The 24222-nt window shown below is 30.6% G+C and overlaps 3 protein-coding genes across 4 annotated transcripts; 1 reads left to right on the forward strand and 2 right to left on the reverse strand.

Moving 5' to 3' along the window:
• Positions 1-1067: 1067 nt before the first annotated feature.
• On the reverse strand, positions 1068-4826 carry LOC103483479 (protein PHR1-LIKE 3). Of its 2 annotated transcripts, none has more exons than XM_008440133.3 (6): positions 4382-4826; positions 2588-2664; positions 2331-2385; positions 1977-2040; positions 1821-1890; positions 1068-1711 (listed from the first exon to the last, which is right to left on the reverse strand). In XM_008440133.3, the coding sequence occupies exons 1-6, from the start codon at positions 4602-4604 to the stop codon at positions 1268-1270; spliced, it is 933 nt and encodes a 310-aa protein (XP_008438355.1). In that variant the 5' UTR covers positions 4605-4826; the 3' UTR covers positions 1068-1267. The 2 variants fall into 2 exon arrangements, with proteins under 2 accessions (XP_008438355.1, XP_008438354.1); XM_008440132.3 differs by having other exon boundaries at positions 1977-2055; positions 4382-4749.
• Positions 4827-14808: 9982 nt separating this feature from the next.
• LOC103504503 (V-type proton ATPase 16 kDa proteolipid subunit) lies at positions 14809-17300 on the reverse strand. The gene is made up of 3 exons (XM_051086005.1): positions 16957-17300; positions 16585-16870; positions 14809-15161 (listed from the first exon to the last, which is right to left on the reverse strand). The coding sequence occupies exons 1-3, from the start codon at positions 17033-17035 to the stop codon at positions 15029-15031; spliced, it is 498 nt and encodes a 165-aa protein (XP_050941962.1). The 5' UTR covers positions 17036-17300; the 3' UTR covers positions 14809-15028.
• A 4140-nt stretch (positions 17301-21440) lies between these two features.
• On the forward strand, positions 21441-23972 carry LOC127149839 (V-type proton ATPase 16 kDa proteolipid subunit). The gene is made up of 3 exons (XM_051086006.1): positions 21441-21819; positions 21906-22191; positions 23615-23972. Exons 1-3 carry the CDS (start codon positions 21741-21743, stop codon positions 23745-23747), a joined length of 498 nt encoding a protein of 165 aa, XP_050941963.1. The 5' UTR covers positions 21441-21740; the 3' UTR covers positions 23748-23972.
• The last annotated feature ends 250 nt before the right edge of the window (positions 23973-24222 follow it).

The following is a 24222-nucleotide window of genomic DNA, read 5'->3' on the forward strand; positions in this document are numbered from 1 at the left end:
CACTCAACTATTTATATTTGCTTTTTCTAATACTATGATTGTATTTTTAACCGAATTTTAAAAAAAAGAAAAATAAAAATTTGGCGTAAAATATTTTTATTTGGACAGAAAATAATAAACAATATAGTTATAGCAACCAAGAAAAAATAATGATAAATGAGAAATAGTAAATACGACAATAAAATGATTTTTCTTATTTGTTAATTATAGATTGTTGTATAGGTCACGTTTATTTGGCCTTTAAACTTTTAAAAGTCTAACATACTAACACAAAACTAGACATTCAATTTCAAGAACTATGGGAGACAACGTTGAGCTGTGAAAAAATCAAAGGTCTTTCGGTTAAACATGGAATGGTGTCATCATTTTCAGATATGTCAATTTTGTTATAGGGACTTAGCTCAAATGGGACAAGGATTCCACAATTTGGGTGGGCAGACAATTGTAGGGATTGGGATTACTAATTTTCTTTTCCATTTTAATTTTGAGGTCGCTTGCATAAAATTTATCCGTTATTTACTGTAATCATCGCATTAAATTTATTCTATGGATTTGACATTACTATTAGAATGAATCAACAACTCTGTTATAAAGTATAAGATGTAAGTTCCTTTTTGTTTCGAAAGTTACTATTTATACTAATAAAAATTGAAAATATATTTAATATACAAGTTTGAAATTATTTTAAAAATTTAAAAGCTAAAAAACTTTTTTTCAAGATAACAACTATAAAACAAGAGGTCGAATCTCTTATTATAGGATCCAACTTAACTTTTTACTTGATTTGAAAACTCGGGCTAGTGAATTCCAAAATAATAATTAAAATATTATAAATATTAATAAGAATAATAATGTGAGGTAAATTGTGCCATTGACTTTAATGCCAAAAAAAATTGAACTTTACCCTTTTTACTAGTAATACAATTACTTGACCTAGGAAGTGGAAGAAGGTTGAATTTTAATCAACCAATTAACAATGGAAGATTTTGGCATCATCTCAAAAAGTTGGTCAACAGCACTTTTGTCATTGATTGTACAAAGGGCGCATTCATATGGAAACTTTCACATTTCCAAAAGCAAAAGAAGATCACTCTATAATGAAGATCAGAGAAACTACAAGCAGCAAAAAGAGTCTGATTATAAAGAATATACAAACCAGAAAACAGATTGTATAATACTTCATTAAAGATGTGAACACATTTGGATGAGCTAGAGGACGTAGATTAGAAGAAAAGGCTGAACTTTTAGACAGGGAAAGTCCTAAGTTTCATCCAATATTACTCATCATCCATTCGACGTCATGCCGGGCATTGCCCTCGAGAGCCATTGAATCTCCATGACTGAAGACCGGTCTTGGTCTCTTCATTGCGGTGGCAGTTGATCCTACTCCGATTGGGGAAACCGGGCTACCAGCTGATGTCAGGCAGCTATCCATGGAGCAATCGCCTATTCGTGGCATAACGGTAGGAGCCTTTCGATTTTCTAAAGCAGCAGCAAGTTCTGAAAAGGGAAGCACTTTCTGAGTCTCCAATGGTGCCATCTCTTTTGAATCATTGGAGACTTTGATTGCAAGTTCAGAGAGCTCTTCTCTGGCAGCTTCGAGTCCTGCAGATGCTGCAGCCTGATCACTCAACGCTTGACAAGCCCGTTCGAGTATCGACTGCAAGTATTTGCCTTGTGCTTCAATGCGAAGTTGAAGATGTCGCTGCACCTGCTTACAGTAAAAGCATGGAGTAGAAAATGGAAAACGGTGAATTTTCTCTCAAGATTTATTTGCAACACATTCTGGTTTGTTCAAGAAGACCGAATGAGAGACTAACCTCCAGCTGCTCGTGCAGCCTTCTTTGAACCTCCATTTGCACTCGTAAAGCCTCCGTAACCTGGAAACCACTGCTCGAGAAATAAAATTACTCAATGGAAGACAGATAGAAAACACATGGAAAGCCGTTAGAAAAAAAGGAAAAACTCAAGCATACTCATTCAGATCCTGTGCCATTATTCTCGACGACGGTGACGACGAGGAACTTGTTTCTTGACTCTCTGCAATGCAAGAAGCTGAAATCCTATATCTGTCAGTCGTTTATTTTTTTCTTGGATGCAAGCACTTACCTCCAAGAAGCATTCGTAATATCAAACAGCACACAAATGATATACAACAACAAACCACAGCCCGTGTTTCCAGCTAGTTGACATGTGATTATCTCAATAAAAAGGTAAACATGCCTCATAGTTTGAACTATTTGATATTTCATTCCAACAAATGCAGGAAAGCAAGCAAAATAAGGAAAGAAACTGCCAAGTCCTAACTGTTTAGATGGGGAAGTTTGTACCATCCTTAGAGTTCTCAGTTGATTCCTTGAACGATTGTTTCCCGAGCCGATATTTCTGCCAGCACAAGGCATCAAGAAAACATATGGTGTAAATATCTACAATGGAAGAACTTTCTCGATGAGACAAATTTTGGAGGTCAAGAACACAACCTCAAATTCCAATTATGCCTTAAGGGCAGATAGTCAAACAACCTCCCAAAACAAAAAAAAAAAAAAAAAAAAAATACACACACAGTATAATAGTGATATGAACAAACCTGTAGGTGTGATTTTAAGTGATAAAGGGTGAGACCTTTTACTCCCATTGTTCTCATAATTGTTTTTGGAGTTGCTTCTGAAACAAGTAGAGAAACAAAATATCATGATTGAGATCAACAGTTCATTCATTGTGAAATAGCAAGGAAAAATTCTTCTAAACATCTATTGTAATGCAAGCAAGCTGAACTACAATGCACCGAGCCCTAGACGAAAACATCCGTCCCAGCCAGAATGAAAGTAGTGCATATTATTTTTTAAAAGGAAACCAAAAATTCATAAATGTGATGAATTACACAAAAAAGAACTAAGTCAAAGCCAAGGGGATCACAAAAATTGTCTTCCACTAAAGATCCATGGACTCTCTAGCATGTATTAAAACATATTAAGTGAACAAGATCGAACAAGATATCAATACAAATCTTTTTACTCGATAACATAATCGTTTTGCAAACACAACGAAATCTAAGTACTTCGTTGCTAAAGCTTGCATCTTTGCCTTACAGAATCGTTATATAACCGAGAAGATTTAAAACTCTTGATGGTTGAGTTAGAAAACAGGAGAGCAATTTATAGGAAAGACCAGCAGTTAGAATTCACATTTTGGTCATTTTGACCGGGGAAAAAATGAAGAACACCAAACCATAAATCTCAATCATTCGAGTTTGCGAAAACGTTCGAATGCCAAATCAAAGTTGCAATTTGAGACGTTTTTGAAGGAGTCCTAAAAGTTATAAAAAAAATAGCTTATTGTTTTCATCTACGCAGCCTGATCTTGACAAGGGATTTAGCAACTACTTTTTTATTTTTTTTTCTCCTTTTTTGATGCATAGCACTTTAAGGAAGCATTGAGAAACCTAACCCAACTTAACTTAAATGAAGGAAAACACATGAAAACCAAAGGAAAGATAGACATATGATAGTTCTAAAACTTCTCTTTTTCTTTTTTCTTTTTGCAAACACTCAAAGGGAGGTTGAATCTGGTTGTAAACCACAACACCCTCAAGGATACTGCACCCTCTAGAAAGGACAATGCTTGCTTACATACTAATCTGATGAGGCGGTCTAGTTCTACAGCATTTAATAGATAAGTGGATCTCACTAAGATCTTTTAACCACGATAAGTAAACATTAGTCGAAACTCCTAGCAACAAGTGTATACAAAATAGACAACTATTTTTCCTTTAGCATTTCTCCTAATTCTCTCAACCCAAATGTTCTACAAGATAGCAAGAAATATTGTCCTCTCTCCCTTGTCTCTAGATGTAAGAATAGCTCTTCCAACTTCAATCAGCATCAAAATTCCCTTTACTATTCTTCTCTAGTCAATGGTGGAGAAGCTTTGTATCCCAAAAATTGAATAAAATCATCAAATTTTGAGTATCTTATTCCTCCAAAAAGTAATTGCAGGGAGACAGAGAGAGACAGAGAGAGAGAGGTATACAATCAAACTTCTAATTCAACTTCATCTAATAAAATTCTTGAAAGAAAGCCTCTAATCACAGTCAAATAGTTCAATATCTCCAAAACTCCAAGAAGCCAGGAACAATGAAGTGAAATTACTTCCAAATTCCTCAGCATAAAAATCTCTACAAACACTGCCATATTTGCAGAGAAACAAGAACAGAGTCTTGAACGGAATAACGCAACTTCTTTATAATCACACATTGCAAGAAAAGAAGAAAAACAAATCCCAACACATTACATTAAACATTGCACAAACACAGCCCAAATTTCAGATAGAGAACTAAAAAGAAGCAATTAGAAGAAGAAGAAGAAAAAGAAGAAAAACTCACTGTCTGGGCCGCCGAGCTGAGTGACGGCGTCAACGAATCGTTCATGAAGCTCCGCCGTCCAGCGGAGGCGCGGCTTCGGATCCGACGTGAGAACTAAACAAGCATCACCGGGAAGATTCGTTCCATCTAAAGAACCCTGAAACTTACCCCCGCCGCCGTCCATCGGCAGCGCCGGAATGGCGGAGTACATTCCGGCCGGTTCCTGTGAAAACCCAGAGAGCATTTTTGCTCCGGCGAGTGGGAAAAAAAATCAAAAAAAAGAATTGAGAACCAAAGGAACAAACAAAAAATCCACTCGATTAAATTAAACTACCCTTTTGGGTCGGAGCCCCGAAAATGGGTCAAGCAATTCAAGAAATAATTCAAAGAAAACAAATCAAATTAAATAAAAAAAAATTCTGAGAAATTTAGACAGCGATGTTTCTGCGTAGTGTCTCTGTCCCAATTTTTATTTTAAATTTTTAAATTTTTTTTTCTCTTTCTTCTGTCTCTGTCAGTATGAGTCTGTATTGAGCGTGGGTAAAAGGCTAAATCAGAAAGGCAACCTGCAGTCTACTTGCCATGTGATTGATTTTTAAACTCTTTTTTTCTTTTTTCCATTTGAAAATTCTTAAAATTATGCAAATTTTTATAAGCAAAAACAAAAAAGTGAATTTGAGAACTCATATTTCAAATTTGTTTTATTGGGAGTTAAGGGTTATGCCTATGACCCACATTTAGACTTTTGGAGCTTTAAACCGCCATTAATGGAGGAACAACAACCTTAGAACAGAATTTTTTTTTCTTTCAGAAAATTGAAGTTCAAGAAGGAAGATGATGAAAGTGATTATTTTTAATTTTTAATTTTGGTTTTTTTATGGATAAGAGGAGACAGAGGTAGTCCAAAAAGATGGGAGGCCAGCCAAAGGAGGGCGGCCAGACTGGACCCCTCCATTAAACGAGCTGATGGGTTTCTTCTTCTTCATTTTTTTAATAATAATAATAATAATAATTTTAATTAATAGAGATAAGATGAAAGTGATGTAAATAAATGAAGTGAAAATTATAAATTTAATTTTTGGTCATTTATTATAAATTTTGTTCCCCACTTCTCGTGATTGCGTCTATTTATGGTAGGTTTTGGATGTCTTTGAGAATGGATAAAAATGTCGTTTTCCTAAAAAAATATTACGATAAAACATCGGTTACAAGGTCATTTTCAAATATAGTATAATCAATCAAAATATTTATAAAATATAGTAAATTTTCAGAATTTATCATCATTGATAAACTGTTATAAATACTTTTAATAAATATTGATATATTTTTTTAACAGTGTTTATGGTTAATAGAATATGATATCTTGTTATATTTTGTAAATATTTTCAACAGTTTTACCATTTTTTTTAATATTTTGTTAGGACAAGTATTGTTAAAAAAGAGGAAATCGAATCTTCTTCCTTTTTTGAAAATGTGTTTTAAACTACAACTTGAAGTTGAAGAAATTGAACCTGAGATCACTTATTCTCGGAACATACAATTAAGCTAAGTTTATATTGGCAAAATCGAATATTTGATGTTGAAATCATGTTTACATCGTTAAGTCAAAGTTCATTTTGATTGTTGAAATGAGAAACGTTCTTATTATTAAAATATTATAACGAAAATTTCTCTATTGTCTTTTAAATTGAAAATTTGCTTTCAAAGACACTTGGTCATACTTTTTTTTTATAATACTTATAAAATAAGCACTTAGCACTTTGAGAGCTCTTTTCTTCAAAAGCAGAAAAAGTTCCAATTTCCATCACCCAAGCAAGTCATGTAATTTTTTTTAGTTTAATAATATTAGTAATAGAAATTTTGAATATCCAACTTTTTTTTTAAAGATAAATATAAATATATATTGCTGTAATGATTTGCAATTAAAATTTCAACATTCTTGCATGTTTAAAAGTTTGACATCTTCTTAAATTGTCAATCAACATATCAATTAAACATAAAAAGTCAACAAAAATATTCATACTAAATATCATACAATTAAACAATTTAACGTATTTAAAAATGTAAAAGGATTACTCACACGCACCTCTTCATTTACAACTAAATCTAGAAAGACAATACTCTAACCTCCTCTCTCCTACTATCGTGAGGACGTGGCCACCAAGTTGAATTATGTGTGGTGGCTAAAAGAAACTCACTCACCATTTAGTTGATCGGTTATTAAACTCACCAATTTTTATCTCGTTATTCATGTCAACTCTACCAATTACTTATTTCATATAATAATTACCAACTCAACTCAATTTTATAAGTACGTAAAAATAAAATGACAGTGTTATAAATAAGAGGTATTTGAAGAGTTAAAAAGTAATGATAATTTTATCGAGAAGTGTCAAATTGAAGACGAAATGAAAATAGAAAATAGAGTTTAATTAAAAACCGTTGGATATTGGTGGGTTAGAGACAAAAAAGAAAAGGGGATAGAATTTTGAAAATATTGGTGGATATTGGAGTGATGGGTTTGGGTTTGGGGTTGGGTTGTCTTTCATGAAAAGACATGCCCTCAACTTGAAAGCAAAAGGGCAGTAAGCAAGCAAGTAAGGTGGAGGAGCAGTGGTTTTGAACAGAAACCACATCATGCCAAAATCTACTTCAACTTTTACTCATACTTTCTCATTTTTTCTGCTTCACAAAATAAAACAAATATATATATACACAAAAACAAATAAACAGTAACTAAAGCACTTCTGAAACCTAGGTACTTTTTATTATTATTATTATTATTATTATTGATAGACAATTTTAATGTCAAAAGGTATGTGAAGTTAAATTTGGACTTCTAAAAACTACTCAAATAGCCATTGTACAAAAGGCTTTCTTTTTCTTTTCAAAATTTCAATAAATAAATAAACAAATAGTTGTTGAAGGGCTATATACTATTTTAAATAACTATGCAAAATAAAAAAATAATAAATTATTTACGAAACAAAATCGTTAAAAGACTTTTCTTATAATTTTAATATAGTGTGTTTTTATACATTTTAAAATAACACTGGAATTAATTTATGAATCTGGACTAAGTATAAATAATTTTTTATTTTTTATTACTTAGATTTAGTTTTTTAAAAAAAATGAGCTTTTTAAAAAGTAGCAAAATATTAAAGTTATTTAAAAGGGTAATTATAATAGGTAACAATTTTTAAAATAATTATTAAGTATGTAGCAATATTTAAAAAAATTGTAAATATAGCAAAGTCTATCAATGATAAACTTTTATCGTTGATAGACTCTTATGGTTTATAGACCAACATTTGCTACATGGTCTATCGATGATAGAATCTATCATCGATAGATTTTGACAAATTTTGCTATATTTGCAATTTTTTTAAAATGTTGTTATATACTTAATTATTTCGAATATAATTGCTACATTTGCAACTATTTCCTATTTAAAAATATAAAAATTTTAAAATTCGTAAATAATTTCATTTTTTTTTCTTATCTCTATTTAAGAATTTCTCTTTAAAAATAGTTAGATTTTCCATATCTATTAAACTTTTTAAAATGAATTGAAATCTCAACATTTGTAGTTCCAAACGATCAATGAAACAAAGAAAACGAGATCAAAGGCATGATTGGACACGAAGAAGAAGATAAGCAAACCATAACTAGGAATGTAAAAATGTTGGGGATTTTTCTTTCTTTCTTTTGTGAAAAAATGGAGACTTTTTTTTTTTTTGTTGGGTGATCTGGCTTTTGGTTATTTTTATTTATGGGTATGCAAAAAGAGTTTACTTTGTTTAATTAATTAATTGATTGATTGATTGATTTTATAACCTATGTATTATTAACCACCACATGGTTGACAACCACCCATACCTTAGCTCATCCTCATAGGAGACCAACTTATGATTATTTATTTGATTTATTGACTCTATATGTTCTTTTTGTGCTATAATAATGCAATTCATGAGTTTGTTTGACCAACATTTCCATCAACCTTTGTTCTTTTTTTTTTTTTTTTTTTCCCTTTGAAACACATACTTTAATATGTGAGTATTATTCTTTGTCTTTTTTTTTTTTTTTTAAGAAAACTTATTGTTGTTGTTATTATTATTATAAAATAAAGAAAGAAGAAAAAACAACCCAAGAGAAGAATAGAAAAGTGAGAAATAAGAGAACTATGGTGTGTATACAAATGATCTCTACAACCTCTATTTATAGGGTTGTGAAAATAATGATTACAAAATTAAATATAAATAAGAGACAGAAAGTTATGAAAATTGATGGAAAAGTTGACATCTGATAATATTTAACTTTAATTTAGAATATTTATAAGTATATGTGTATTGTTTGAATGAATAATGTTTAAATTTATATTCATTGTATGTCACGTTGTATTAAGTATGTTTTGTTGACTAAAATTTAACGTTTGAAAATCTAAGTTTAGTGTCACGAAATTAAATTGACCTAACATTGATAAAATATGTTTGGTTGTAGTTTAGGTCTATACTTAACTTAATTTATAATTAGATTGATTGTTATAAAAAAAAAATTAAACCTAAGATCGATCAATAATAATTTGATTAAATTTGTTGACAATCTTATTTACTATATACGAATTCAAACCTTTTAATTGCAACATTAATAATTATTTTCACATACAAATGACCATTCAAACAGTTCTAAAATAAAAGAACATATTACAATTAAAAAAAAAAAGTTTGAAATTCATCGATGTTTCTTTTCCTCTCGACCTTACCTTGTCGGATTGACCTTGAATTAACTTTTGCATCTTTTCTTTTTCTTTTTCTTCTCAAAAAAAACCTTTGGAAGCACTCAAAAGAATGGAAAAGAGAAACACATAAATTGATTAAATGATTCTTATAGGGAGACCCACTTCTCATATCATTTCAAACACATACATAAGAAACACAAATATCAAAGGGTACTCTTATTTTTATGCAAATTAAAAGAAAAGAAAAGAAAAGAAGAAATGTGAGCCCTAAGGTCCCCTCCTCCACCTAACTTAAGAGCAACCACCAAATTTTGGTGTCACCAAGTGAATGTGACATTGTTCATTTAAATGAAGATTATATTATTATGCATGCTTTCTTCTTTCTCCTCAATCAAGAAAACAAAAGCAAAATCAAAGTCAACTCACTAAAGGGTACCCCTTTGAAAGGGCCACTCAAAAGGCAACAATGATACACACAAACACACCACAAATTTACAACCCCACCTCTCATTTCAAATAAAATACACATCTTGAAATCTTAATTATATATATATATATATATATATTAATTAAATGACATAATGCATAAGCAAATTGAAAAATAAATTGATTTGAAGTTTAGATTTAATTTAGTTTATGGTTTCAAAATATGACCATTTCACTAAAAATAATATATATAAATTATTTAAAATTTTGAAATAATTATATAGGTTTCTTTTTAAAAATTAAAAAATTTAAAAGCTATTTAGACTCTAGGTAACAAAAACCAAAGAAAAAACTAATTATATATAATTTTTCTATAAATATTATGTCATTTTATAATTTTCATAATTTTATAATTAATTAAGTTATTTCTATAAGTATTAAAATCAATTAAAAATATTTACTTTTAGTACTATACACTTTTAGAGTTTTTTTTAAGGGACTAAACTGAAATTAAACTCTAAATTTAAATAGTGAGAGTGAAACATTGACGAAGTTAATATTAAACTTTTTGGAACTATCTGCGTTACTCAATTGTTGGGATCAAATAAGATATGGGTTGGGGATGTTTGGTCTATGGCCCTCTCTTGTATTTCTTTCTTTCTATGTAATTTCAACATCACGTGAAATCACTGAGTTTTGTGCTTGACTTTGTGAATGATGATGAAGGGCTCGACTTATGGAAATAGTGACATTTATTTTTATATAAATAATAAAAGTTTTTTTGAAGAGGTCAATAAAAATTCCGAAATTAAATGAACTTCAAAGTACATGAATCAAAATTGTATTTAATCTAAAACTATCTTTTTCTTCATTTGTTACATAGTTTTTGCAATAGATCATGCTACCATATCTTATCTTGTCACCTAGCTTTATTATGTCATTTGTCTATGTCTTACCAAATCAGCAACATGTGTCTCATGTCATTTTGTATGGTTAACAATGTGAACGTTAGAGGCTAGCTAGTTTGGTTCTAATAATTTGGTATGTCATTCCATTTTAGTTTACATGTGTTTTTAAATATCTAAAAATCACATTGAATTAATCTTAAAAACTTTGTGCTTGTTGTTAGTGTGAAGTTGACATTTTTATTGATCTTCATATATCGAATAACAATGATAATATACTAGCAATGGAAAACGACACATAATGAGAACAAGTTTCAAATTTTCATGGAGAAAAGAATATATATAAACATAACAATGAATTAACTTAAAATTTATTAAAAAGTAGTTCGAAATTGACTTAAATAACATTCGAACTTATACATACAATGAAATAAAATCAATCTCAAAATACAAAAATGCAACTATCATAGGTTGAGTACATGATAGTAAAAAATAAAAATCTCAATAAACGACTAAGAAGTCATGAGTTTAATCTATGGTGGCGATTTACCTAATAATTGATGTACAACAAGTTTTCCTTCGTACCCAAATGTAAGATTAAGTAAAGTGCGTATAACTTAACATGTACATTTGACGATCATGTTTTATCAATATATATATATAACAAATGAATTTAATTTTGGCAAAAAACAATATATTTTGTTCATAATTATTATAGTTATGTTGGGATTTTGTTTTGATTATTTTATTTTTAAGGTTTGCTTCCATGTTATATGGCAGAAAAAGTGGCTTTTGCAGCCATGGAGGTGAAGAGGGGAGGAAGTGCTATAGAACATTTTGTACAATAATGATTTGACAATTTTTATGTTAAATATTTCATTTGCTTTTAAAAGCCCATTTATTTCACATGGCAATGTTTCTTGTGTTGGCAAATAGTACCATCAAACCTAGGAATAAAATTATAGTATTAGATATGTATAAGTAAATGAAGCTTTCTCATTTTGAAACTCTTTCAATGGGAACATTATTACTTATATAGACATTATATTTTAGGTTAAAAAATGGATTCTTTTCCCAAATAATATCCAGCACATGTCGTCGAAATATGTTAAATGTACCGAATAAAATCGAGAAATTAGAAATGAATAGTATTGTACAACCAAATTGGAGATCTAGAGATCACTCTAATCCATGACCTCTTAGTTAGATATTGTCCTTTTTACCGCTAGGTCAACCCATGATGATTGAATAAATGAACTTAGATTAATTGACAAATTTGGTTGGATGTACGTTAAAAACCTATGAATCTTGATTTGTAGATTAGCATTAATTTTAATTCAGTGATCAAATTTATTTATACGATTTTAAAAATCGTTTTTCTATTTTTATAACATGTATGAGTGTGACACCTATGATGAAAATGACCAACTTCTTGAATAATACTTAGGCACGTATGTAGGAAAGTGACAACCTTGCCTAATAAACTAATGTGATAATAAATTAAAAAAAACAAAACAAAACTAAAATGAAGTAATATCCTACTTGGCAACCCCAATGATTAAGTTTAATTTAATTATATTATTAGAAGTTACAATTAACTTAATCTTTGTTAGTAGAACAATTACATGGTGTGGATCCAACAAGAGCAAATTTTAATTAGCATCATTTTACTATGAGGATTAAGAGAGTTGATCGTGTGGTTCAAACATTCCTCTCCCGGATTGTATTTATGAGCGTGTAAATCATTGTTAGACATAAAAAAAATAGGCTTTTTAATATTTGAAAACAAAATTGTTACTAAACGTGATCGTGGAAATTGAACTAAAAAACCTTATGTTTTGCTGAATTTTCTTCAATAATCTAGTCATCGTGCAAACATCGTTTCTAGGGTTTCTCAAGTTATGGCAATTAGACTTTTATTTTTCATCACAAAATGTTGTTTTTCTGTTTGGTTCATGTTTGATTGTATGTTTTTTTTTTTAATTTCTTTCTAATAGATCTTAATTTTAGTCTCCAACACTAATTTATTGTTATTTAAATATCATATGAGTATTATGAACAATATAGTTCATGATTGCACATGAAGAGAAAAATCGCTACACGGGCTAAGTAATATCATGAGAGAGAGTCAAGATGAGCAAGCGAGAGAGCGCAAAGTGAGATCGGTATATAGTTTTTAATTATAACGAATGAAAATTGGATCAACAAATTAATGAACATAACGGGAGTGAGCATTGAGATACCCATCGAACAAGAGCAAGTATCAAGAGCAAGAACTTTACATCAAGCTTTAAATTCATCAAGTACTTGGCTATTGTGCTTGGGTTCATTACAAATTTGTCAGTTGTGCCATCACATCAACTAACGATGATCGACCGAACAACCCTTCATGGTGGAGTGATCTTTGTTTCTACTGATAGCCAATAATTTCTTCCATTTAATCATGTGATTGAGTGAACGATGCATGCTCTGGGTATGTAAGCACAGCGCACTCAATGATATATAACGCTAGAAAGACTGAATGAGTTAATGCTCCTCCTCCCTCCTGCTTGCAACAAACAATTCACTTCAAATTGAATTGGAAAGATTCAGTTTGACGACTTTTCTGTACAAATATATATATTTGAAAAGAGAAGATATACCCTTTCTCCAAGTTGGGTTTGGGATAATATGCCTTTTTTTCTTTTTCTTCTCAAGTTTCAAACCTTACTTGATTATTATTTTTGGCTGTTGGGGTTTAGGGTTTAATATCACACTGTTTTGTAAATTTGGAAAAAGCTCGACCCTCTTTGTCAAGGAAGAAGCTGCGTGTTCGAATCCCATCAGTCCCGATTTTGTTTGTGAGAAAGAGATGGAGATTATGAGAATTCACGAGATTATGAATGTAAACTTTCCTGCAACAACTAAAGCGACAAAAACTCTTATCCGGACAACGGATGCCCCAGGTTGACTGAACTCCTTCACCCTCGTCAAGCTTTTTCCCAAATGTACTTAAAATCTATAATTTATTTCCAACCATAACTTAAAAGAAATGCTTAATATTAATATTAATCAATAGCATCGTTTAGAATGTTAAAGGTCAATTTGTTGTTCGAGTCTTTGTACTAAAAAAGTGAACGAATTAAATTTGATTGCCTTTTCCAAAGTAGTTTTCTAATTTGTGCTCCTTTCTAATCATTGTTTATAATGTACCTATATGTATATATATATTGACAATCACCAAATATGCATTTAATAAAATTTACGTGTAGAAGATAAATTGATGACTGTAACGTTTATTGAGTTTGGTATTAAATTTATAAATGATTGCTTAAGTATTATCCACTATGTCTCTACTTAATTTTATCAAATAATGAAAATTGTGACATTACATTCAAATTTTATTTCATTACAGAAGCATCGTTTATTCGTTTTAAACCATATTTTGAAGTCCAAGCAAATTTGTAATAAGCACTCCACAACAGTGTGGCGCATTCATAATACTTGCCTATGATATAGTAGCTTTCCTGGTACCCATCCTCAGATGGAAACTCGACAGTAGGTGTTGTCTTAGAATCCCGTTACCAAACGAGCCAACAATTCAAAGAACAAATTTGCTTCATAATAACAAAAATTTATCAATTTGATTGGTAAAGGAAAGCTAAAAAGATTCTACATTTGTTGGGAAAGATGTATCAATATAAAATTAATTTAAATGTAATTAAACTTTTAACCTTCATATAATATATATATATTTTTTGAATAAATGTGAAAAACATATTCCAAAAATTGAAAAAAAAATAAATATTTGTGTGTTGTAGAAATGAATAAAATAGAATTTGAATATAAAACATACATACATAAATAAATGTATGTGTTGTAAAAATGAATAAAATAAAATAAAGCCAAACCGTATATGCTATGCTTATTTATTTATAAATATATATAGTCTATGAAGAGTTGTTGACAATTAAATCTCTCTTTTTCTAAAATAGCAATGAAAAAATTAATGGAATCTAATGCACAAATCGAACACCCAACGATTTCTTAATTTTTTTTTATATATTCTTAGCCTTTGTGTTATGAAATTATTTAAATCAATAATTTATTTATTCTTAGCCACCATTATCAGTATTCGTATACGCATCAAAATTAAAAATTAAGAAATGATAAGTTATATGTCTCATGTGTAGTTGTAAAAGACAACATATTGGTTAATCTTTAATTTTAATATCGAATCTCCTGTTAAAGAAAATGTCAATATATCGACGGATACTTTTAGTTAGTCCTAGTAACAGTCAGTCAGATAACAAATATCTAATCATTAGCTATAAAGTATCCAAAAAAAAATTCAGAACCACAAATTCAAGAGCAACAATCAGCACAAATAAACAGGGAAAGAAGCAATGTTTTATATGTTTATTGAGAGAACAATTGATTCCAAATCCTTATGAGTACAGAATATATGTGGTACAGAAATCACACGACCACAAGCATATTTGAGAAAGTAAAAAACTTAGTCATAACCATTTCTAATCATAGAACTACAAAAATAATTCATGAGATAAAAGGGAAAAAGGATAGACCAACACAAATTCCAAGCTCAAAACATTTCATCACTTAATCAGCTCTTGACTGACCAGCTCGAGAGGAGAGAATAATACCAACAATAAGTCCATAAAGAGCAAGTGCTTCGGCGAAAATTAGAATGAGAATCATCCCAACAAAAAGCTTAGGTTGTTGTGCATTGGCCCTGTTGAAGACAAACTCAATTTAGATGCTTCAATTCTAAGGTTTGTAGTTTGTTTTATCCAGAAGATTTGAGGTTGAATATGAATTGTACACATCAAAAGCAAGCAAATTAGAAACTAGTGAGAGGAAGACACTTCAGAGCATGTTTGGGACAATGTAATGTGTTTTAATTTTAAGCTCATGTTTTGATTGAACGTTTTGGGTCTGGTTTGTAATACCAAAACCATTCCCTTCCTACAATTTTCAATCCAATCATCTTTTCCTCTGCTTTGACACTTCATGATCTCACTCCTACTCCTTCCACTCGATTCAATGTGACTTAAATTTCCAATAATCATTATTACATTCTAATCTTCCAAACAACCCCTTAATTCGTGGAAAACTAAATGGAAGCAAGTAAGCAACTCAATTCAAACCCATATGACATTGAAAAACAGAATCAAATGTAGTTACTGTAACAAGAAACAAAACTTTGTTTGTTTTGAAAAGAATCTGTGCAAATATTAATGCCTTAGTAACAATAGTGCTACCATTAATCTTTACAGAGTTTGAAGCATTAGACCATTAATACTGATCTGAGGCAGGAAATAATCAAGCAGGAACTTAGGCTCAAAAACAAAAAAAAGAAAGAAAATGTAATCCCCCTGTGATAATGATAGAACACCAACTGGTGTGTTCTTATATATTGATATAGTATGAAAATTACAGAGAAAGGACTGATGGTTCGATCCTTGAACAACAAATACAAGCAAACGAACTTTAAGAAAATTGCAGAAACTCAAGAACAATTAAAAGGAACTCTACCCCTCTGCCCTTCCTTTCTTTCAAATTAAGCATATTTACACTCATTCTATCCCTAATTTTCTGGTTTTGTTATCTACTTTCTCAAAAACCAAGCATAGTTTTCAAAACTAAAACACAAATGTTTATTTAAGAAAAGTGAAAACTAAAGTAAATAACTTGAAAAGAAACAAGTGTAACTTTCAAAACAAAAAACCAAAGTGTGTATCTTCAGAACTCAATGACGCAGCTGTACAACCAATAGAACCGAGATCTTGTTCATGAAAAACCAAAGTATATCAAATGAGGCTCCTAGAAATTTGAACTTCAAATCTTCAGCACAATCAAATTTAGAAAAAATTCAACCCGTAACCAATTAGGTCAGAATATATTTCATTTTTTAACTCATTCTTAACACAATCATCCCTTCCTACAAACAGTCCTACTCCACTACTTAAACATGGTGACATAGATCCTGATAACAAAATTTCAATCAAAGTACCTTCACTGAACTTAAAAATAGCAGAATCATACAATAAGAAACGAAATCAAGCAAGACAGAAGTTCCCACAATACGTATAAATCTGAACTATAGACTAACGGATCAAAATTCCTATCAGCTTAAATAAGTTAAAATAGAGTACCTGACGCCCGCATCGCCGACGATTCCGATAGCCATGCCAGCAGATAGACCGGCGAGGCCGCAAGCAAGACCAGAGGAAAGATGAGCGTAGCCATCGAAAAGGTAATAAGATTTAGCTTTAGGGTTAATCCCCGTACTAATAATCACAGCAATAATCAAACCATAAATACCCAAAACTCCAGCCATAACCACCGGAACAATAGACTTCATTACCAATTCCGGCCTCATCACTCCCATTGACGCCACACCAACACCGCTCTTTGCCGTCCCGTAAGCAGCTCCCATACCTAATTAACAAGAACAGAGGCGAATCAAATGAAGATACATAAAGAAATGAGATGTAACCAATTGGATAGAATGAGAATGTTGTTACAGGAGAAAACAAGGGCCGCAGCAGCGCCGAGAAAGCCAAAGAAGGGTGCCGTTTCATCACCGCTGAAGGTTGACGACATATTTTCCGATAGAGAGAGAAGAAAGGATCTCCGATCAGATCAGATCTGAAGTTTTTTCTTTTCTTTTTCTTTACTCTCTGATTCTGCGTTTTTCCTTCGGATACTCAAATTTTATGTTTTTCGCTCTTCCAAGCCTTTTATTCTATAAAAAATCTCTCCACGTTATCTTCGAATAATCGAATTGGAAAACCAAAAGGAAAAACCTTTATACCTCAATTTTTTAGATAACTCTATGGTTTTTAAAACTATGATTTCTCTAAGAAAATAGATAGAAAGTTTTGTTATGATGTTTTTTTTTCTTCTCAAAACATCGTTGGTAAAATTTTGTGAACATGTAAATTTTGAAAATAATGTATAGTATTCTTTTTAATAAATTTTAATCCTTTGGTCAATTGTAATCCATTGCAACAATCACATTACAATCCAAACACACCGTTTATTGTAATCCATTGGTCAATTGATGGATTCATACAATGATGGTCTCTAGGCTAAATATTGAAGATGTTACTATCAATAAATCACAACAATCTTTGTGGAGAAAAAAATCAGTTCTACGACAATTCACTTAATTAATTTCGATGCATGTATTATACCTAATGTTCGTCTCACAACGAGACATTATAATTTATGTCTCGTCTCAGTTCTAAAAGGACTATCTTGACAATGAGTCAAAGCAAGACTAGAAATAAACGAAAGATTATATATGTACATATATGTTTTTAAATCTCACTTGAGTTACGCTAGAAACAGAGATCTATTTCTAAAATAAATAAATAAAAGGTAGAAGACAAATTGAAGGTATCGATCATATATTTTGGACAATGAGGTCATTGACAAACAATGTAATATAAACTATATACATTATTGTAAGAAAGAGAAAAAGAAAAAAGAAAAAGAAAGAAAAGAAGAAGAAGATGCCAAAGAGATAAGGAGATGTATAAAGATGAAGCATAAAGGGAGAAGGCAGCTATCAATTGGCTCAGCAACATGACCTAACCAAGGGGCACCCTAAAGAATATTCAACCACTTAATTTCCCCTTTACAATGGAGAAGAGACCAAACCAATGCTAACTAAATGTCTAATATGTTAGTTTAGGTTTAATATGGTTTCAACCCAGGTTTTGTTAAATCTTTTGTGTGTTTTTGATTCCCTCCTGATTAATCAAGAAGCATCTTGGATCCCTACTATTATGAATAATGAAATAGGGCCTTTTTCCTTTATTTGACTTAAAAATAAAAGAAAAAAAAATGAATCAGTGATTTTGTATACCGAAAAGTTTTATAACTAATTAAGCAAAAATCGATCATTTAACCTCTCATATTTCATAATCCTATCAAATCTTAATACTTTTAATAAATATATGAACATATATGATATGTAACTTTTCTACGCGAGATATCAAAAGTTCAGAAAAGAAAAAAGAAAAAAACCTCACAATTTAAGTTTGGTAGAAGAAAAGGCTCTAAAAAATTGGAGTAAATTTTACATTATTATTATGGTCTGTAAATATAATTATATATGGTAAATTGTTTTAGGTATATAATTACACAAAGTAAATTGTTTTAACCGCAATTTTGGAACTTTTCGAGAATGTGAGAAAGAGAGGATTTTAGGACTTAGAGAATAAGAGAAAGGAACATATAACCTTAATTCCTATATTTTTAATTTAATGATTTGGTTTGAGAAATTCAAATTACAAATTTATATTTTAATTAATTTTAATTTAAATGCAAACCAAAAAAAAAAAAAAAAGAATTGTTAATTTTGTTAGACTAATCCAAATTTGCAATATTACTGCATTCGTCAATGTTTCAAACCCAACTATCCATACATTTAAAACTTTCTTGTAATTTAGATCACTTTTACTTATAATTATAAACTTGCCACATTTTACATAATTGAATTAAATTCGACATTGGACGTTTATTGTTAAAAAAAAAATAAAAAATTATTGTATTACAATTTATTTTATTTTCAAATAAATTTAACTGTTTATTTGAAAATGAAAATAATGGCATTTGACATTTGATTCTTTTTTTTTTCAAAAAAAGAAAATAAATAAAAAGAAGTGTTGCAAATTTCTCGTAATCTCATCATTGAACATTTTGTAGCATTTAATAAAAATTGTATAGGAGAAATATATATACAATTAAATTCGACGTAATCATGGTACTCGATTTGTATGTGTTCTCAATACTCATAAGTAAAAGGGTTAATATCAACCATGTTTTGTAAAATATATTCATAATTTTAAAATTTTAAAATATCTAAGATAAATACACAAAGAAAACCTAAAACCCTAAGGTTAGTAATTTAAAGATATTAGAAAAATAATAATAGAAACAAATTTAAAGTCTGTCTGAAAAGAGTCTACAAAAGAAAAATCCACTCTCAAAACCCATAAATTCCTGTTTTCTTATTTGTCTATTATAGGATATATCACAGATTTTTGCATCTTCTGCTACATGTCTAGTAATTCTACGAAATACATTTTTGCCTCATTTAGCTCTTCATAAATTCTTAAAAAAAAAATAGTCGAGTGTGTAGCCAACCGCTAACATTCCAAACCACCCAAAGTCTCCTCTATAGTAAAGAATTATGTTTCATCAATAGCCACGGAGAAACAAACCGTCTGTTGGGTTAAATGGTTGATCAGAGCTGATTCACTTACGTAATTATAAGGATGTGTTTGAGGGAAAATGATTATAATAATTTTAGTGTTATGATAATATGTGTTTGGGGGAAGAAATATGAAATGTAGAATTATGATAGTATGTGTTTGAGAGAAGGATTACGATAGTAGTGTTATAATAATATGTGTTTGAAAGAAGGGTTATGGTTTTAGTAATTTAAAAAACAATAATAGAATTTGGATTGAGTTATTTAGATAGGGTAATGTAGGAGGATAATATAGGAGAAGATAGAGTTATTTGGGGATTAGGATAACTCTAATTCCCATTTATCATAACCCTAAGAATTTTAACCTTATGATGTAAAAGCTTGCTAGTATTTATCTTACTTTTGTTTTCTCAAACCCTCTTGACGTCGAACGTGCTTATTCCTTGTATTTGTCTCCTATAGTACCAATGCCCAACAACCTAATCTTTCTACACAAATCTCTCTTTGAAATATCACACAGATCCCATAGTAAGCGAAACATAAAAAAAGAATGAGACAAAAGAGGATAATGCGAAGACAAACAAAATACATTCCATTCATTGGTAGTAAAAATAGAATACATGGGTATAGGTACATTATTATCTTTTGATTTGAGACTATTTTGTTTCTAGACTATATCGTTATCTTTTTTTTTTTTTTTTAGAGATAATAGCTTTAATTTACAATTTCTTATAAAATTTATCAATCTCATATGTTTGGAAGAAAAATAAATAAATAAATAAAAAGATGTAAGAGATGAAAATATTTACATAAAATAAAAACGTTAACATACATAATTAGGTGGGCAAATTGCAAAAACCATCTCTAAAGTATAGTTGTAGTTGCAATTAGAAACAATTTTCAAAATTGAAAGTAGTGTCCTCTAACTCATCCAAATTTTAAACTTACCTAATTTTATAAATTGCATTGATTATATAAGTATGAGGATTCAATTTTTATCATTCAAGGGTTCAATCTTTATAATCATGGTAAGTTTAAGGATCAAATTTTAACAATTATAAAAGATTAAAGACCCAATTGTTATTAACGAAAGTTTGAATGTACAATTGCAACTAACATCATACTTCAGTGCTCACTATTTATGGTTGAAATTAATTTTCTTATTGATTTTATCATTCTCGATCATTTTTTAATCAGCCTTAATTAGTTTCAAAGTAATAATATATTAATAAGTAAAAAGTACTATATTAATTAGAAAACTCTTAGGGCGTGTTTGGGGTGGGGTTTTAGAGGGAAAAGGATTAGGAAATTGGGTCAAACCGTGTTTGGCCCAAGGAATATGATAAATAATCCTAATCCCTAAATAACCCTATCTTATCCTATTTTTACTTTCTTACAACCCTACATTACCCTACCTAAATAACCCAATCTAAATTCTATTATTATTTTTTAAATTACTACAATCATAATCCTTCCCCCAAACACATATTACTACAACACTATTATCATAATCTCTCCCCCAAACACATACTATTATAATACTACCTTTTATATTCTTTCCCCCAAACACATATTATCATAACACTAGGATTATCATAATCATAGGATTATTATAATCCTTTTCCCCCATAACTCTTTACCTCCCCCAAACGCACCCTTTGGATTGTAATGTGATTGTTGCAATGGATTACAATTGACCAAAGGATTAAAATTTATTAAAAAGAATACTATACATTATTTTCAAAATTTACATGTTCACAAAATTTTACCAACGATGTTTTGAGAAGAAAAAAAAACATCATAACAAAACTTTCTATCTATTTTCTTAGAGAAATCATAGTTTTAAAAACCATAGAGTTATCTAAAAAATTGAGGTATAAAGGTTTTTCCTTTTGGTTTTCCAATTCGATTATTCGAAGATAACGTGGAGAGATTTTTTATAGAATAAAAGGCTTGGAAGAGCGAAAAACATAAAATTTGAGTATCCGAAGGAAAAACGCAGAATCAGAGAGTAAAGAAAAAGAAAAGAAAAAACTTCAGATCTGATCTGATCGGAGATCCTTTCTTCTCTCTCTATCGGAAAATATGTCGTCAACCTTCAGCGGTGATGAAACGGCACCCTTCTTTGGCTTTCTCGGCGCTGCTGCGGCCCTTGTTTTCTCCTGTAACAACATTCTCATTCTATCCAATTGGTTACATCTCATTTCTTTATGTATCTTCATTTGATTCGCCTCTGTTCTTGTTAATTAGGTATGGGAGCTGCTTACGGGACGGCAAAGAGCGGTGTTGGTGTGGCGTCAATGGGAGTGATGAGGCCGGAATTGGTAATGAAGTCTATTGTTCCGGTGGTTATGGCTGGAGTTTTGGGTATTTATGGTTTGATTATTGCTGTGATTATTAGTACGGGGATTAACCCTAAAGCTAAATCTTATTACCTTTTCGATGGCTACGCTCATCTTTCCTCTGGTCTTGCTTGCGGCCTCGCCGGTCTATCTGCTGGCATGGCTATCGGAATCGTCGGCGATGCGGGCGTCAGGTACTCTATTTTAACTTATTTAAGCTGATAGGAATTTTGATCCGTTAGTCTATAGTTCAGATTTATACGTATTGTGGGAACTTCTGTCTTGCTTGATTTCGTTTCTTATTGTATGATTCTGCTATTTTTAAGTTCAGTGAAGGTACTTTGATTGAAATTTTGTTATCAGGATCTATGTCACCATGTTTAAGTAGTGGAGTAGGACTGTTTGTAGGAAGGGATGATTGTGTTAAGAATGAGTTAAAAAATGAAATATATTCTGACCTAATTGGTTACGGGTTGAATTTTTTCTAAATTTGATTGTGCTGAAGATTTGAAGTTCAAATTTCTAGGAGCCTCATTTGATATACTTTGGTTTTTCATGAACAAGATCTCGGTTCTATTGGTTGTACAGCTGCGTCATTGAGTTCTGAAGATACACACTTTGGTTTTTTGTTTTGAAAGTTACACTTGTTTCTTTTCAAGTTATTTACTTTAGTTTTCACTTTTCTTAAATAAACATTTGTGTTTTAGTTTTGAAAACTATGCTTGGTTTTTGAGAAAGTAGATAACAAAACCAGAAAATTAGGGATAGAATGAGTGTAAATATGCTTAATTTGAAAGAAAGGAAGGGCAGAGGGGTAGAGTTCCTTTTAATTGTTCTTGAGTTTCTGCAATTTTCTTAAAGTTCGTTTGCTTGTATTTGTTGTTCAAGGATCGAACCATCAGTCCTTTCTCTGTAATTTTCATACTATATCAATATATAAGAACACACCAGTTGGTGTTCTATCATTATCACAGGGGGATTACATTTTCTTTCTTTTTTTTGTTTTTGAGCCTAAGTTCCTGCTTGATTATTTCCTGCCTCAGATCAGTATTAATGGTCTAATGCTTCAAACTCTGTAAAGATTAATGGTATCACTATTGTTACTAAGGCATTAATATTTGCACAGATTCTTTTCAAAACAAAGTTTTATTTCTTGTTACAGTAACTAGAGAGACGTATATGCACATTTGATTCTGTTTTTCAATGTAATATGGGTTTGAATTGAGTTGCTTGCTTGCTTCCATGTAGTTTTCCACAAATTAAGGGGTTGTTTGGAAGACTAGAATGTAATAATGATTTCTGGAAATTTAAGGACCGCTGAAACGAGTGGAAGGAGGGGGAGTGAGATCATGAGGTGTCAAAGTTGGTTGGATTGAAAATTGTCGGAAGGGAATGGTTTTAGTATTACAAACCAAACCCAAAATGTTCGATCAAAACATGAGCTTAGAATTAAAATACATTACATTGTCCCGAACATGCCCTGAAGTGTTTTCTTCTCACTAGTTTCTAATTTGCTTGCTATGATGTGTACAATTCATATTCAATTTCAAATCTTCTGGATAAAACAAACTACAAACCATAGAATGGAAGCATCTAAATTGAGTTTGTCTTCAACAGGGCCAATGCACAACAACCTAAGCTTTTTGTTGGGATGATTCTCATTCTAATTTTCGCCGAAGCACTTGCTCTTTATGGACTTATTGTTGGTATTATTCTCTCCTCCCGAGCTGGTCAGTCAAGAGCTGATTAAGTGATGAAATGTTTTGAGCTTGGAATTTGTGTATTGGTCTCTCTTTTTTTTCTTTCTTTTATCTCATGAATTGTTTTTGTAGTTCTATGATTAGAAATGGTCATGACTGAGTTCTTTACTTTCTCAAATATTCTTGTTGTCGTGTGATTTCTGTACCCCATATATGCTGTACTCATAAGGATTTGGAATCAATTGTTCTCTCAATAAACACAAAAACATTGCTTCCTTCCCTTTTTATTTGTGCTGATTGTATCTCTTGAATTTATGCTTCTGATTTTTTTTTTTTTTTTGATACTCTGTAGCTAATGATTAGATATATTTGTTTTTTTTTGTTAATATATAACAGATATATTTATATATTTCTTATCCAAAAAAAGATATATTTGTCATTGGACTGACTGTTACTAGGACTAACTAAAGTATCCGTCGACATGTCGACATTTTCTTTAACTGGAGATTCGACATTAAAATTAAA

Source organism: Cucumis melo, chromosome 6 (assembly GCF_025177605.1).
Source record: "Cucumis melo cultivar AY chromosome 6, USDA_Cmelo_AY_1.0, whole genome shotgun sequence".
In the NCBI taxonomy this organism is placed as follows: Eukaryota; Viridiplantae; Streptophyta; class Magnoliopsida; order Cucurbitales; family Cucurbitaceae; genus Cucumis; species Cucumis melo.